The following is a 16,323-nucleotide window of genomic DNA, read 5'->3' on the forward strand; positions in this document are numbered from 1 at the left end:
TGACAGCTCCACAAGGGCAGGAATTTGCCTGTTTGTCACTGCTGTGCTCCAGGCACCCCGTGAGTTCTCAGAGTCTGTCAAAGATCAGGGTGTGCGGACATGACCCAGCTCCCAGGATCCACATCAAACAGGCTGCTTATGAAAACCATTTTAAATTAGAAAAGGTAAGAAGCATCAGTGCACACAGATGGGAACAGAGGAACAGAGGGCCCAGCCCCGTGGGCAAATCGATCACCCCACAGCCCAGTGTGCAGTGGGGGAAAGGCACAGGCGGTGGAGGCCAGGGTGCTGGTTCTTCTGGGCCTGGCTTCAGGCCTTGCAGGCTCAGAGGTCGGCCTTCCGGAAACTTGCTCTGTTCAAGGAGTTCCTGGGGGAAGAATGAGGTGGGTTAACGTGGCCAGAGGGCTCCCAACTCCCGAGTGCTCGTCAGCCTCTCCCGTCCTTCTCTAAAGTCACAGATTCTCTCTTGGAATCTACCACCGAAGATACGAATTGTGCCCATTTTACAGACATGGAAATGGAGGCTCAGAAAGGCGAAGTCCCACGTCTGGGAGATGCCCCAGCCAGGATGTGAAGTGGCTGCCCAGAGCCCGCCTGGCATGCATGCACGTCCACAGAGTTGCACGTGGGTGCAAAGCTGTGAGCGTGCACACTGACGCGCGCGTGGGTTGACACGCGCCTGTATGACAGCGCCCATCTGTGCCTGCCTCTGCCCTCTCTCTGTGGTCGGGGGCGGGGGCCGGGCACCTGAGGCCTGCCGTGGGAGGCGCCAGCAGCTGGGGCAGGCGCTGGGTGAGCAGGGGCTGCAGAGCCTCCCGCAGGCGACAGTAGTTCCGCTCCAGCTCTCGGTGGTACTCCTTCTGGTCTGGCCCTATCAGGGCCTTGTTCTTCCGCAGGGCGTCCTCACACCTGAGAGAGAGACGGCAGGAGATGACGCCCGGGAGAAAGCAAGCCTGGAGGTGGGGGGCAGTCTGGGGGTGGGGCCAGGAGCTACAGTGGGAGTCTGATAGGCGGAGGGCACTTAGAGAGGCGGGAGCTCCATAATGGGCGTCAGGGATACAGAGAGGCTGTATGGGGTCAGGAAGGCAGAGCGGTGATGGGGGTGGTGGGGGGCGCGGGGGGCAGGCGTACTTCTTGCAGAAGTCCTTGAAACAGAGCCGCAGCTTGTTATGATGCCTGAAGAGTTTGGGGTCTTCCGGGATCTCCGCCAAGAACACCTGGGCCACCTCCAGGGGCCCCTGCAGGGGGCAGAGGGGCTCATGAGGGTGTCTGCACGGCCCCTGGGGTGCTTCGGGCAGCCTGCAGGCCCCACTGGCTGTACCTGGTTCACAGTGGGCCCCACAGAGCCCTGAAGCACCATCTGTAGCATCTTGGCGTCGGGCGGGTCCTGCTCGGTGGCGAAGGCCAGCTCCCGTGTCTTCTTCTGCATGTCTTCGATGGCCACCTCCACGGGTGTCAGCACTGTCTGTGGGGGGAGGGGAATGGCAGGCACTGGCTGGGGCCTGAAGAGGTCCTGACCCGAGACGGCCCGGGCAGCCTGGACCCCTGCTGGGGGTAGAGAGGGGTTCCCAGAGGCTGTGAAATGAACAGTGTGTGGGGGGACTTCTGCCGGCCTGGATCTGGCAGGGTGGGGGTGGGCAGGGGGGGGGGGGGGGGTCCTGGTCTCAGCTGCCTGTGTCTGGCTCTGAGGACTTGGGGTGGGTGGTGGGCCAGTCTCAGGCTGGCTGGGTCTGGAAGCAGAGGCTGGAGTCTGACTGGTGTCCAGGCATAGGAGTTTAGGGTCCTCTCACCTCCCCGACCTGGGTCTGGGGGTACTGGGCCTCCCTTGACCTTGGGTCGCCGCACCTGCCCTCCCTGGGGCCCCGCCCACCTCCTCGCGGTGGCACACGCGGATCCGGGTCTTGATGTAGGGGAAGGCGTGGTCTGTGCTGAGCAGAGTCTTGCGCTTGTGCTGCTCTGGCAGGTCCCCATGCGCGCGCCCGTCAGGCGTGAAGGGCGTGCAGAACAGGAAGGTGCGCAGCCCGTAGTTGCGGTCGAAGTAAGTCACCCGGTCCTTGAGCTCGTAGGTGTCGAAGTGCGGTTCCACGTAAGTGATCTGGATGTAAGCCTGGGACGCAGGGCTCAGGAATGAGGCTCCCACAGCCCCAGTACACACACATCCTCCCTGCAGGACCCCATCCCTGGAGAAAGGGGATTTGGACCTCCTTGGGTCTGGGAGGTTGAAATCTGGGGGGTCCCACATCTCACGTCTCGAGGTTTGAGGCTCTCCCAAGGAAAAGGATTTGGGGTCCCCAAGGGAGATACGCTCTGAAGTTTGCCTCCCTGGATATGGGAGACCCTGGGATGGTCAGGAGTCCTCACCTTCTGTGGGTCAAGCTTGGTCTTGTCCACGGGGTTCGAATCTTTGACAATCTCGACCACGTCCTCCCCAAACCTCTCCGTGTAGAACTCCTGGGGACACGGGGCTGACTTGGGGCCACAGAGGAGCAGCCCCCACTCCGCCCAGGGCAGCCCAATGCCCGTCTACCCCCTACCGCTGGGACGTGCCTCCAGCCGGTGTGAAATCTCAGCCAGCTTCGTGATGGACGGCTCTTTATACACAAACTCCTGCTCGTCCAGGTCGCCGAAGCGGGCACCATAGAAGCCCACACGGAAATACGTCCCGAACACACGCTGCGTCTGGAAGAATGGGAGCTGTGGCCCAGGAGGCCCCTCTGGAGGTCCCCTTGCCCCACATGCAGAAGAGGTGGGCATGGGCAGGGGGAGCCCATGAACAGGAAGTCACAGGCACAGTTGGGGGGACCCTGAGAATATTGGAGTATGGTCCCTGATGACTGCCAGCAGCTCACACCCTCTTTGTCCCCGACCTTTATCTCCTGCCTCCCCCAAATCTTTGTTCTCATTTAACACAAGCCCCTGGTTCCCGATTATCCTCGCCCAAGCACTTCTTCAGAGTCTGGATCTCAATATGAAATTAGGATTAGGGCTCTGTTGCTAGGGCTCTGTTGAGTACAGCTGTGTCCTCAATGCCTACAGCGCTGGGTATACAGCAGGTGCTTGATAAATGCTTGAGTGGCTGAGGGGATGCATAGCCCTCTGGGACAGAAGCCCTGGCTCCCTTGTTCCAGGTCACCCCCCCCAATCCCCACCACCCTCTACCAGAAATACTACCCTCTACCAGAAAGAAAGGGCATAGCTCTGTGTTCACTCACCAAGGCCGATCCGGGCAGGATGGGGCGGGCACAAGGGTATTGGTAGGGAAGGGAGAGACATTGTCATGGGAGAGGTCAGAGGTAAGAGCCCCCAAGCTCCAGGGTCCCAGTCTATGCTGCCCCGTGAGTGCCCAAAGTGAGTGCCATTCTTTGGGCGGAGACCAGAGATCTGGGACTTGCCTGTCCCACCCGGCCCCCACCCAGCCCTCCCATCTTGGCTCTGGGTTCCTGCCTTCTTTGGCCAGAAAATTCTCCCCAAACTAAGAGATGCCTAAAAATAGACCCAAGTGGGGGAGAGGCGGGAGAGGGGGAGCACTAAATGGCAATGGGGAGCAGAGATCCTGGGGGAAGCTGGGGAGACAGAGACAGACAGATTCGAAGAGACTGACAGAGAGTGTTGAGCAAGACAGGGAGAGAGAAAGAGACAGGGAAAGGGACCAAGAGACAGAGACAAAGAGAAATACAGAGACAGACAAGGAGGGAGTCAGAGCACCCCCCCTTACAGGCAGTGACCAAGCTGGCCCTGCCCGAGGGAGGGGTGTCTCTGGAGAGGTCCCAGCTGGGTGAGTCACAGGCTGCCCTCGGGATCTAGGGCAGGGAGGGGGACCTGAGGGACGGAAAGGGGGGATGGGGGGAAGGGGGGAAGAAGTGGAGGGTGCGTCATCACCTACTGAGCACCAGCCCCTGCGGCCAGGCGGCCATGTTCCTCCAGCACCCCCTGGTGGTCCCTGACCACTGCTGACCAGCCATCATGGGGGCCCCAGAGGCAGGTGGCCACTGGGCCGACTCACCTCCCAGCCAGAGCTCTGTCGGAGAGAGAAGGGTCAGAGTCAGCTGAGCCGTGGTGGGGGTGGGAGCTGGGGCCAAGGGCAGGGTCTGGGAGGGCATCCCGACCCACCTGGTGCATGATCTTGGTGAAGGCCTCCTGCAGTTTGCCGTGCACGGCAGCCAGCTTCTTGTAGTCTCGGTGGGCTTCCAGGATGGGGATGAGGGTCTTGTAGACCTCGTTCACTGCCTCATAGAGCCCGCCCTAGGGGGTGGGGCACATCAGGATTCCCAGCACCCTCCCTAGTTTTCTCTCCAGCCTGGAAAAGCCCCCCTGCTGTGCTACTACCCGTCCTCCAGGGCTCCGTCTTTTATCACCTCCTCCAGGGAGGCCACCCTGACCACCCCACCCCAGATGGGACACCAGTCTTTCCACTTGGCCCCCATAGACCCCTCCGTGCTCTCTACCATGCTTACGATAGACCAGGTGCTGTATACATCTGCACTTTACCCATGTTCCTTCACTGGGGGGAGGAGCCTTTTTTTTTTTTTTTTTTTTTTTTAAATTTCACAGAGAGAAAACGAAAACTCAGAGACACAACTCCCCAGGGCCAGGACCTGAACACCAGCCCTTCTGGCCTAGTACCCAAGACCTCCCCCCCCAGCTGCCTCTTGGCATGTGGTCACCACCGCTCCCGAAGGGCCCCTCACCCACAGCCGGTGCCACCATGAAGCTAGCAGAAACCCTGGGAAATTTCCTGGCCAACTGTGAGAGGTCTGCGTGTACCGTCTGGTTTATTCCCCTGAGGCTGTTGTTTGAGCCTTTAACAAAATGACAATAATGAAAACCCCACTAGGGGTCTGGCAGCCCAGAAAATAAATCTCACCGGAAAAACCTGACTCCGAATCTGAGTGGGAGTCCAGACCTCATCACCAGTTCCCAGAAACGTGGGGACAGAGGAACAAGTAAAGCAACACCATGGGGACACAGCCAGCCTTGTTCAGGCCAGAAAACCCCTTGGAACAGGGGTGCGTGGGTGGTTCAGTCGGTTAAGTGTCCGACCTCAGCTCAGGTCATGATCTCACGGTTCGTGAGTTCAAGCCCCGCGTTGGACTCTATGTTGACAGCTTGGAGCCTGGAGCCTGTTTCGGATTCTGTGTCTCCCTCTGTCTCTGCCCCTCCCAAATTCACACTCTGTCTGTCTGTCCCTCTCTCAATAATAAATAAACATTAAAAAAAAATTTAAAAAAATTTAAAAGAAAGAAAATTCCTTGAAACAAAGCCCACGTCTCCAACAAATGAAATGCAGGAAAAAGAAACAATTGCTTTCATGCAAGCAAGCAAGCTGGGAGAAAACCTTTTTACAACAGTGGGAAATACAATGCCTGAGCCTCAACCTATCAAAGAAAACATTAAAAACCCTCACTGTAAAAATTGGGGAACTGATGCCGTTTTTTTTTTGTTTTCTTTCTTTGATTCAAAGAGCCTTAAGAGACTCGTCAGTCACAGCCATCGTGGATCTTATAAATGGATCGTGATTCGAACAAACCAAGTGCAAAAAAAAAAAAAAAATTGTCGTGAGATCATCAGGAACATCCAAGCATGGACTGGTATTACAGAATTCCTGTTAATGGGGCACCTGGGTGGCTCAGTTGGTTAAGCGTCTGACTGGCTCAGGTGCCGTGTGACCTCATGGTTTGTGAGTTTGAGCCCTGCATCAGGCTCCGTGCTGACAGCTCAGAGCCTGGAGCCTGCTTTGAATTCTGTCTCTCTCTCTCTGCCCCTCCCCCACTCACACTCTGTCTCTCTCTTTCAAAAATAAACGTTAAAAATTTTTTTGAGGGACACCTGGATGGCTCAGTCGGTTAAGCGTCCGACTTTGGCTCAGGTCACAATCTCACGGTCCGTGAGTTCGAGCCCCGCGTCGGGCTCTGTGCTGACAGCTCAGAGCCTGGAGCCCGTTTCGGATTCTGTGTCTCCCTCTCTCTCTGCCCCTCCCCTGTTCATGCTCTGTCTCACTCTGTCTCAAAAATAAATAAACGTTAAAACAAATTTTTTTTAATTAAAAAAAATATTTTTTTTGAAAAAAAAAAAAGAATTCCCATTAATTTGGTCATGCACAACTTGAGTTGTATACCAGGGTTTCATCAACGAGTCTGCACAGGGAGGTACTTGTGTGTGTGATGGTGTGATGGGGAGGGTTTGTTTAAAGCTGGAACTTCTCCAACTCCAACAGACACAGAATCTCTGAGATCTTGTGAGAATGTAGGGTTCAGAGGGTTTGGGGGACCCAGGACTCTGCATTTATAACAAGCCCCCAGGTGATACCCATGCTGCTGGTCCTTGGACTACACTAAGGTTTAAAAACAAGAAAACAAACAAAAAAAAACTAGCTGAGTAGTTGTGTGGGTTTCATCAAGCAATTTGTGAAAATTCAGATCTTGGGGCGCCTGGGTGGCTCAGTTGGTTAAGCGTCTGACTTCGGCTCAGGTCATGATCTCGCAGTCTGTGAGTTCGAGCCCTGCATCGGGTTCTGTGCTGATGGCTCGGAGCCTGGAGCCCGCTTTGGATTCAGTGTCTCCGTGTCTCTCTCCCTCTCTCTCTCTCTCTCTCTCTCTCTGCCCCTCCCTTGTTTGCGATCTCTCTCTCTCTCAAAATAAACATTAAAAAAAAAAAAACCAAAAAACAAAAAAAAAAAACCCAAAATACTCCATCAAAACCAAAAAAACAAAACAAAAACACTAGAGGCAAAGGCAAAGAGAAGATGAAACAAGAGAGTAAATGCTGGTGGTTGTTGGATTTGAGTGCTGGGTATGGGGGCGATGGTCCAGTTTTTTCCTTTTAGGCGTGCTTGAAATTTTCTATAATAAAAAAAAAATTTAATAGCGGCTGAATGTATCGAAGGCTTACTACGTCCAGGCCTCGTGTCAAGGGTTTTACAGGGAGAGTGGCAGGTAACGTGAGCTGGTGAAGGTCCCGGTTGTCCTCTGCAAATCCCCTGCCCAGAAAGGGACCAGGCAGCAGCTCCGCCGGGAGTCTCCGGGAGCAGGCGCTGGGCCCTTCAGCGGATCTGATGGTGCCACCCTGGCCCGAGCCCCAGGTCCCGCGGCCGGCCGCAGGCCTCACCATGGTGAAGTAGGCTGCCGCCTGCTCCAGCAGTCCCACCAGCCCCAGCTCCGTGAAGTGCTTCCCGGAACAGAAGCCCTCCTCGTCAGGCGACAGGATGTCGTCGGAGATGGCCGATTCCTCTAGCACGTTGGATGAGATGTTCTGTGGTGGGAGGCAGCGTTAGGCCCCGGCCCCACCCCAGGGGTGCCACCGCCCCCCACCGCCCCCCACCGCCAACCTGTCAGCCGGGCAGCTCACCTGGAAGGAGACGCAGCCCACGGGCAGGTAGCGGCTGTCCTCCAGCAGGGCGAGGTACTCGGCCACCAGGGCGGCCGCGTGCACCATGCACTGGGCGGCCTCCGCGTGGTTGCCCAGCTCTGCATGTTTCCCTGCCATGTTCTGCAACCACGTGAGCCGCAGGTCGGGGGAGCCCTGGTAGCCGCGGGCAATCCTGGCATGCGTGGGGGGGGCAGGCGGGGGTGAGGAGGTGGGGCACTCGCCCTGTCCCCACTGCCTATCCCTCACTTGTCCACCCCCTTTGCTTGTTACCCCAGCCATCTGCGCCTCTCACCAGCCAGGCTCCTCGGCCAGACCCCCATTTACGTGGGGCCTCCTCACCTATTGATCTGCTCATCTCTTTTCTCATGTGTCCTTCCACTTGTCTCCCACTGACCAGCCAATGGCCTCACCTGCTTAATCTTAAGCCACGCCCTGCTCCCCCATTCCCCTTGCTCGAGAACCATGTCACTGTCCTCCAGGCCCGTCCATCCCGTCTGCACCCTGCCTTCCGTCTCCATCACCTGTTTCCCGTCTCCTACTCCCCAATTTCTTTTTATTTGGTTCAAAAATGTTTAACATTTATTCATTTTTGAGAGACAGAGAGAGACATAGTGCCAGCGGGGGAGGGGCAGAGAGAGAGGGAGACACGGGATCTGAAGCAGGCTCCAGGCTCTGAGCCGTCAGCACAGAGCCCGACGCGGGGCTTGAACCCACGAACCATGAGATCATGACCTGAGCCGAAGTCAGACGCTTAACCGACTGAGCCCCCCGGGCGCCCCAAGAGATTCTTTTTTTTTTTTTTTAATTTTTTAAAATGTTTATTTATTTATTTTGGAGAGAGAGAGAAACAGAGAGCACAAGCTGGAGGAGGAGCAGAAAGAGAGGGAGACACAGAATCCAAAGCAGACTCCAGGCTCCAAGCTGTCAGCACAGAGCCCGACGTGGGGCTAGAACCCACGAACCATGAGATCATGACCTGAGCCGAAGTCAGACGCTTAACCGACTGAGCCCCCCGGGCGCCCCACCCACTCCCCAATTTCTAACCAAACCCCTCACCTCTCCTCCAAATCACTTCTTTCCTGACCCATTGTCACCGGTTGGTACCTCACCTGTCCCTCCCACCTGTCCCCTTCACTTGTCCTTATTCTCATCTGTCGCCGTCCAGTGTGTGTTCACCTGGCGCCCTTTTCCCCGTTCACTTACCTGGCCTCCCCTTACCTGTCTGCTCACCTGTCGCTGTCACCATCTACTCCCCCATCACCTGCCTGTGCGGGAGAACGGCCGCAGGTCCCGCCTGGCCCGCCTCACCTGTACATGAGATCGATGAGCATCTCCGGGTCCTCCTGATGCTCCTTCATCTTCACCGTGTCCGTCAGGATCATGTGCAGGTTGAACATCAGGTCCTGGACCTGGAGCCGGGGAATGGCCAGGGGCCAGTGAGGGCGTGGAGAAGCCACCAAGCGTGCCGGGCAAGCAGGCAGGGCGAAGCACAGGCTGAGGAGGGCGTGGCGGGGGCGTGGCGGGGGCGTGGCGGGGGCGTGGCGGGGGCGTGGCGGGGGCGGGGTCACCTGCTCCGCGAAGGTGCTGTCCCGCAGCCCCACGTCCTCCTCCGCATAGGTGAGGATGGTCTTCAGTGACCGTCTCAGGTGCTCTTCACTGAAGCTCTGTGTCGTCCCCACCAGGGACGAGAGCGACATGGTCACTTGCATCTTCACGCGGGCAAAGTTCTGAGAGGAGACCGGGAGGAAGAGCTGTGAGGCCTCGGACTCTGATCCCCAGGGCCTTATGGACCTGCCCGCGCCACCCGTCCCCCCTCCTGCCCCCATCTGCTGCACTGACACCTCCTACTTACGTTGCCGATCTCGAAATTCTGGCGCATGAGGAGGTAGAGTGAGGCGCTGGCGTGCGTGCGGATGGTGCTGATGCGGCTGCCGCAGTGTCGCAGGAGCCTCAAGCAGAGATCGGCACACAGCTCTGTGTCCTCCTCGAACAGCAGCTCTGGGAACTGTCCCCCAGGGCGAGACAGATACTAGTCGGCCCCTCCCCATTCTGGCACGGAAGGTCCCGGATGGGGGTGGTGGCAGGGGCATCTGTGTTCTGCCCGCTTTGGCCAAGCACAGTGGGTTTTGGAATCAGACCTGGGGGGATGCCCTTGCTGTGTGACTCTGGGTGAATGACTCTGCCACTCTGATCCTCAGTTCCCTCCTCTGCAAACCATGGCTAAGGAGGGTCTGTCCCATGGGGTTGCTGAGCACATGGCAGGTGCTCAACGGGCGGTGACTATTACTCTGATAACCGTGACCGTCGAATGGGGCTTACCTTGGACACCAGGGCTCGCTGTGTGGCCAGGCCATGCTGCAAGAAGAGGGCACTCTGGGCACTGCCCAGACTGTAGAGCACAACTTTAAGCACTGCGCCTAAGACGCTCTCCCGGGCCTCTGACAGCATGACCGTCTAGGGGGTCAGAAATCCAGCTGTTAGGGACTGAGCGGCTTACGGGGTCAGGGAAAGAGAGGGATTGTATGGCCAGAGATCACGAGGCACGGTGATGGGGTCGGAGGTCAGGGAGACGCTGGCTCAAGCCCTACCTGCACGATGATCTCCAGTGTGTCCAGAACCACCAGGCTTGCCTCGGTCGCCAGGTTCCCGTCCACCAAGGCCTCGTGTTCCATTTCATCCTTGGTCCTGGAGGGGACGGGAGGGGGTTGGGGGCTGAGGTCCAGGGACACCGGTTTTTCTGGAAGCCGGTCTGACCCCAGCAAACCACTTCCTGCCCACACCCACTTGTCCACACGGTCTGAGGTCTGTCTCCAGTGTGTGATGCTCTTCCGCCAGCGGACGTTCTCCTGGCTCCCAAAGGGACTCCTCTCTGAGACACGCAAGGCGCATGTTCACGGATGTGCGAAAACACAAAGACGTGACCGTGAGGAGACGCGCTCAGGCATTAAGATACACGTGTGGGATAACCCGTGAGGACGCTGGGTGACACGTAAGCATGAGAAGGGAACACATAGTTAAACATGAAGGACATGTGAGGACAGGGAACACAGACACCCGTGTGCACAGGGATGAGGCACACGCCTTTTTCTGGGAAAAATGAGCCAGACATGGAGGTAGGGATGCCCCCCTCCTGGGGTCCCTCAGACAAAGGCTGGGAGCAGCTGGTGGGGACGTGCACAGGACACATTTCCCCCTCACCACGACTCCGCCGGACCATCTCCTGTCGTGCTCCAATAGTGCCCAAGATGGCTTCCTCCAGACGAGCCTTCATGTCCAGTGACTTCTTGAACGTGAGACTGTTGATGCGCTCAAAGGCCTTTTTCCCCTGTGAGGACAGAGAACGGGTTCAAGGTTGATTCTGCCCTTTTCTGTGGGACCTGGGCTACTTGGTCCCACTCATTCATCCTTTCTGACCTCCAGGATCCTGTGCTTGGAGACACAGTTCTCCCCTTTACTGAAAGGTCTTGGCACCTTCCAGAGTCTATTCACAAAGGCAATTCTCCCTTTTCTCTTTGGCTCAGCACAGAAACAGTCCACCCCTTTACCCTCAAACCTGCAGGAAGCTGTGCATGAAGACAGTCCACCCCTTCCCTCTCGCCCGCAGCACCCCAGGGACCTGTACACATACTCAGCCTGCCTCATACAGCCCGTCCCCCACCCCCCGGCCCACTCCCACCCCCACACCTTGTACTCAAAGGCAGCGAGGCAAAGGTACAGCAAGTCCAAGAGACGACCCAGCTGAGGGAGGGCAAGGTCAGCAGCCCAGCGCTGCAGGAGGGCTGGCTCAGCATTCTTCAGGACCCACAGCACACACACCAGTAAGGTCCGGCTGGACTCAGCAGAGAGGGGGCAGCCTGAGCGAGAAGCCTGGGGCCAAATAAGGGAGAAAGTGTTCAGAAGGGGCGGAGTTGATTTTCATTTCCTCCAAATTAAGATGAGAACTGGCCTGTCAGTATATCATTACATAACTTCTATTACCAGGTTGGAGGGTGTCTCTGGGGACCAGTGCCATACTCACTGCCACTGGGCCCTGGGAGATGCTAGCCCGGGAGCCAGGGGCTAGGGGGCCACCAGCGATGGCCATGGCCACGGAGGGGTTGATGGTGCCTCCGATGTCCCCTTCCCCTTCTGTGTCTGAGTCGAGCATCGAGGCCAGTCTTGACCGTTGACCTGGGCCCTCTGCGGGGAGGGGCAGGAGGACAGAAGAAAGAACCCTTGGTAAGTACCGTCCCTGTCTCATATTCTCGCCCAAAGTTCACCTCCTCAGGGAAGCCTTCCCTGATGCCACTCCCCCAGACCAGGCTGAGGTCCCCCGTCATCTATTCTCAGAGCTCACTTTTTATGCTTGTCGTTAGACACGTTTCTCACGCAACTGTTTGTAGGATCCACAAAGGCCTGAACTCCATCTGCTTTGGCTGCTCCTACATGCTCAACACTTAGAATGCGGCCTGGCCCTCAGGCCTAGTAAACGTTGACTACGAGGAGGAGGATGATGATGGCAACAATGGCGGTAATAATAATAATAATTGACAATAATAAATGCCACGGCTATTACCACAGCATCAACTGGCACTTACATAGAGTCTCCGATGTGCCAGATGCTACCGTAGGCACTTTGAAAATATTAACTCTTAATCTTCAAAACAACCCTGCAACACAAATACTCTTATCACCCCCACTTTATGGATGAGGAAACTGAGGCACAGAGTGATTATGTCACGTGCCTGGGGTCACGCAGCAAGGTAAATTAGGATCTTCAGCTAAATAGTCTGGCTCCAAACTCTATGATCTTCAAAGAGTAGCCCTCATATCTCCCCTCAAAAAAAGTTTCATCAGAGAGACAGGAGCTGCCGACAAATACAGAACTGGTCTCGCCCCAGAGAGTCTTAGAACATTAACTGAGCTTAACTAACACTCCAGCCCAGCTTAACCTAGCTCGGTCCCTGACCAGATTGAGGTGATCGGCCCCTTATCCCATCTGCCTAAGAGAGGGAGAGAGGGGTCCTCACTGGGAAAAGAGGACATTGCTTCAGTCACGATGCTTCCTTTACATACAATGTCCAGGATACGATAACGAATTACAAGACAAAGGAGGAGGCTAGAAAATACGATGGACAAGGAAGAAAAAGACAACAGAAGCAGGCACACACACTACCAAATGTTGAAGTTAGCAAACAAGGACTTTAAACCATAAAGTGGCAGAAAAGACGGACAAACGCGGCTACCAAGCTGGGAAATTACAATCGAGAATTGGAATCTACAAAAAAAGAAAAAAAAAAATCAAATGGACATTTTACAGCCGAAAATGATAACATCTGAAAACTCAAAAGACTGGACGCAGCCAGAGAAGAGATAAGCAGAGAGCCTGAATACAGGTGAACAGAAAAGTTGCCCAACTGCAAACAGAATGGAAAACAGAACGGAGCACAGTGGACACATGTGATGCGATCAAGAGGTCGAACGTACGTGTAATTGGAGTCCCAGAAGGAGAGAGGCGAGAAAAGGAGGCAGGAAAAAAAAAAATTCAAGAGATGAAGAGTGAGAATTTCCCCCAAACGACAGAGGGGATCAACCCAGAAGTCCTAAGTCTGTGTTTCCAACTATACGCTGTCCCCCAGGTGCCAGTGAATGTGGAACACGAGTGAATGAATGAACACGGGGCTCCAAGCACCCCCTCGCCCGATGCTCCCCACCTTCCTCTCCTCATATTCTCTTCCTAGAAGATCACGTTAGAGTAACGACTCCCGTTTACGGTGGGGTGACTGCCCCAGTATGCGCTCCCCAGAGTTTCACATAACCTTAGGAAGTGGCCGAGGCCACCACTGTCCCCAGTTAACAGGCTCAGAGAGGCCAATGGCTTTCCTGGGCCCCACGACAGCACTTGAACCTCCTCCCCTGACCCCACCACCCGCACTTTTATTCCTAACCCTGCGCCCCCCTCCCCTTCCCCCGTCCTCCCTGACCTGAGCTCGCCGGAATCCATCCAGCCCCTGGATCGGGTAACCCCGTCCTGCCCCCGGCCCACTGACCAGCAAAATCATGCAGCCGTGGCAGCGTGTCCCGTGCGAGTGACAGCAGGGGTAGGTACAGCTCGGCCACACGGGCCTTCACGGCAGCCTCGGTGTAGCGGGGGTCAGCGTCATGGCCACAGAGCAGACTGTGGACGGCACTGATGGCCTTCTTGTGCAGCAGGGATGCCCTGTCGGGGAGGGAGGAGCTCAGGATGGGGTGGGCGTGGCCCCTGGACCTTTCCACCAGCCCCGGGGGCCAGAGGGGGGCCTGTGCTCACCCCTCGGCCTCAGGTTCCAGGGCCAGCGCCAGCTCCGTCAGCAAGAGCCCAGCCAGAAAGTGCTGCTGCCGGAACGGCCCGCTCAGCTCGAACATGCTGGTCACCTTGGGGTCTGGGGCCTGGCTGGAGAAGGTGGAGCTCTGCAGAGGGGAGGAGGAGGAGGAAGCGGGGATGGCAGGAGGTCAGGGGTCAAGGGTCAGAGGCCAGCGACTGGAGTTACCCACGTGTGAGGTGTCAGGGCCTGGAGTCAGAGGTCTGAGAAACAGCAAATGGAACCCTGGTTGAGAGCGAGGATTTAGGGGTGAGAAAGGAGAAGCCCGTCCTCGCGAGAAATTGGCAAGAAGGAGGGGCAGAGGTGAAGGATCAGAGGTAAGGGGTCAGGCCCACTGTGAAGCGGACAACTGAGGGACCCACAGAAGACGGGTTCAGGCGAGAGGTCACAGGTCAAGGGGAGGAGCCAGAAGAGAGGCCGGCCCACCTGGGAGGTGGTGGAGGATACGGAGGGCGAGGGCGAGGCCGGAGGCGACAGGGGGCAGCAGGGGAGGTTGAGGGTCACGTAGTGCTCGTGGCTGCACAGGATGCGGGTGAAGTCCATGCGCAGGGTCAGCAGCAACGCTGGGTTGGGGGCCGACTGCAGCCGCGTGGCCACCTGCGGGGTAGGGGGTCGGTGCGTTACGTTGCTCGGCCCGCCACGCCCACCGCCCTGCCCTGTCACCTGCGGGTGCGCTGTTCCCGCCGGGCCGCCCCTACCTGCTTGTAGTGGGCTCGGACCAGGCTGAAGACGAAGCCTCGGTCCGCCAGGGACAGCAGATCGCTGAGGAAGAAGGCCAGGCTGGCGTTGAGGCGCTCGGCCAGCTCCGCGTCCTGGGGGCACAGGGTCTGTCAGCCCGCGCCCACGTGTCCCACGGGCCTCAGTCTCCACACTGGGCCTGGCTCTCACCACGGCCACCAGGGACCTCCAGGACCCGCCTCACTGCCCCACGGCCTTGGGGCTTCTTGACGTGCCTTCATTTCTGCGCTCCTGGTTGTCCTCCTCTGACTGTCCCTTCCGGGCCCCACAGTTATGTGTCTACACTCCTCGGGACTCTGTTCAGAGCACTGTTTTCAGGGCACCCGGGTGGCTCAGTGGGTTAAGCGCCTGACTCCTGATTTCCGCTCAGGTCATGGTCTTACAGTTTGTGAGTTCGAGCCCCACGTCAGGCTCTGCACTGACAGCATAGAGCCTCCCTGGGATTCTCTCTACCCCTCTCTCTCTGCCACTCCCTCTCTCTTTCCCTCAAAAGTAAGCAAATTAACTTTAAAAAATAAAATATAAAAGGGGCACCTGGGTGGCTCAGTCAGTTGAACTTCTGACTTCAGCTCAGGTCACGGTCTCACAGTTCGTGGGTTCGAGCCCCACATTGGGCTCTGTGCTGTCAGCTCCAAACCTGGAGCCTGCTTCGGATTCTGTGTCTCCCTCTCTCCCTCTGCCCCTCCCCTGCTCACACCCTGTCTCTCAAAAATGAGTAAACATTTTAAAAAGATATATATAGGGGCGCCTGGGTGGCTCAGTCAGTTAAGCGTCCGACTTCGGCTCAGGTCATGATCTCATGGTCCATGAGTTTGAGCCCCGCGTCGGGCTCTGTGCTGACAGCTCAGAGCCTGGAGCCTGTTTTGGATTCTGTGTCTCCCTCTATCTCTGACCCTCCCCTGTTCATGCTCTGTCTCTCTCTGTCTCAAAAATAAATAAATGTTAAAAAAAATTAAAAAAAAAAAAGATATATATATATAGTAAAGTCATCTTAAAAAAAAAAAAAAAAAAGAGGGGTGCCTGGGTGGCTCAGACTCTTGATCTCAGCTCAGGTCATGATCCCACGGTTCTCATGGGTTCGAGCCCTGCGTCGGGTTCTGCACTCACAGTGCGAAGCCTGCTTTGGATCCTCTGTCCCCCTCTCTCTGCCCCTCCACCCCTCACTCTCAAAAATAAATAAATGTTAAAAAAAATTTTTTTTCCAAAGAACCCTGTTATTTTTCCTTTCATTCGATTTCAACAACACAATATGGATGGCAGAAACTGGCTGCTGACTCCCCTCAAATCCTCTCCCCTCTCAGAGTACTGGAATCTTTCTTCAGAGTTCAGAGCTGGGTAAAGACTACATTTCCCAGCCTCCCGTGTAGCTGGGGATAACCATGTGACCACATCCTGGCCAAAGGGGTTTGGGAAGCAGTGATACGGTCGCTTAAACAGAAGGGACAGGTCCTCCTGTTCCCACCCCCTCGTCACACATCATGGGGCAGGTACCACGTTGAACCGCAATGGCCAGCCAGGCCCACCCTGTGGAACCCCCTGCAACCCACCTATGCTCAGAAATCAACTTTGGTCACATCGAAACCACTTGTGATTATGTTTGGGCACATTAACCTCTGCCCTACTTGGTACACTCTCAGCAATCATTTTAAGAAGCATACGGGGAGCATCTTCCATGTGCCAAGTCCTGTGAACCAGACAGACATGGTCCCTGCTGCTTGTCCAATTCACAGTCTTAGGTGGGGGGAGGCAGACAATAAATAGAAGACTTGGAGATACTCCCATGTGCTCTGAAGGAAACTGAACAGGGTGCTGTTTCGAGAGAATCCCCAAAGACAAGAGAAAGCCAAGAGGAGAAAGGCATCCGGAGCCCAGAACATAG

The 16,323-nt window shown here is 56.3% G+C and overlaps 1 protein-coding gene across 5 annotated transcripts in view; it reads right to left on the reverse strand.

The window, feature by feature from the left end:
- Positions 1-133: 133 nt before the first annotated feature.
- Positions 134-16,323, reverse strand: part of DOCK6 (dedicator of cytokinesis 6) — a 44,033-nt gene continuing 27,843 nt past the window's right edge. For 4 of the 5 annotated variants that reach the window (XM_043586572.1, XM_043586575.1, XM_043586574.1 and 1 more), the window contains 24 exons: positions 14,405-14,518; positions 14,133-14,303; positions 13,655-13,794; positions 13,395-13,564; positions 11,384-11,544; positions 11,050-11,232; positions 10,564-10,690; positions 10,150-10,234; positions 9,954-10,050; positions 9,685-9,819; positions 9,218-9,370; positions 8,934-9,092; positions 8,674-8,774; positions 7,345-7,537; positions 7,105-7,248; positions 4,111-4,242; positions 4,004-4,018; positions 2,548-2,673; positions 2,362-2,451; positions 1,871-2,107; positions 1,322-1,465; positions 1,132-1,238; positions 748-909; positions 134-367 (listed from right to left, as the gene is read on the reverse strand). In XM_043586572.1, coding sequence (XP_043442507.1) covers positions 325-367; positions 748-909; positions 1,132-1,238; positions 1,322-1,465; positions 1,871-2,107; positions 2,362-2,451; positions 2,548-2,673; positions 4,004-4,018; positions 4,111-4,242; positions 7,105-7,248; positions 7,345-7,537; positions 8,674-8,774; positions 8,934-9,092; positions 9,218-9,370; positions 9,685-9,819; positions 9,954-10,050; positions 10,150-10,234; positions 10,564-10,690; positions 11,050-11,232; positions 11,384-11,544; positions 13,395-13,564; positions 13,655-13,794; positions 14,133-14,303; positions 14,405-14,518 — 3,189 coding nt within the window. In that variant the 3' untranslated portion in view covers positions 134-324. Of the gene's footprint in view, positions 368-747; positions 910-1,131; positions 1,239-1,321; positions 1,466-1,870; positions 2,108-2,361; positions 2,452-2,547; positions 2,680-3,212; positions 4,019-4,110; positions 4,243-7,104; positions 7,249-7,344; positions 7,538-8,673; positions 8,775-8,933; positions 9,093-9,217; positions 9,371-9,684; positions 9,820-9,953; positions 10,051-10,149; positions 10,235-10,563; positions 10,691-11,049; positions 11,233-11,383; positions 11,545-13,394; positions 13,565-13,654; positions 13,795-14,132; positions 14,304-14,404; positions 14,519-16,323 lie in introns of those variants that run through there. The other variant, XR_006298264.1, reaches the window with a different exon arrangement.

Source organism: Prionailurus bengalensis, chromosome A2 (genome assembly GCF_016509475.1).
Source record: "Prionailurus bengalensis isolate Pbe53 chromosome A2, Fcat_Pben_1.1_paternal_pri, whole genome shotgun sequence".
Classification (NCBI taxonomy): domain Eukaryota; kingdom Metazoa; phylum Chordata; class Mammalia; order Carnivora; family Felidae; genus Prionailurus; species Prionailurus bengalensis.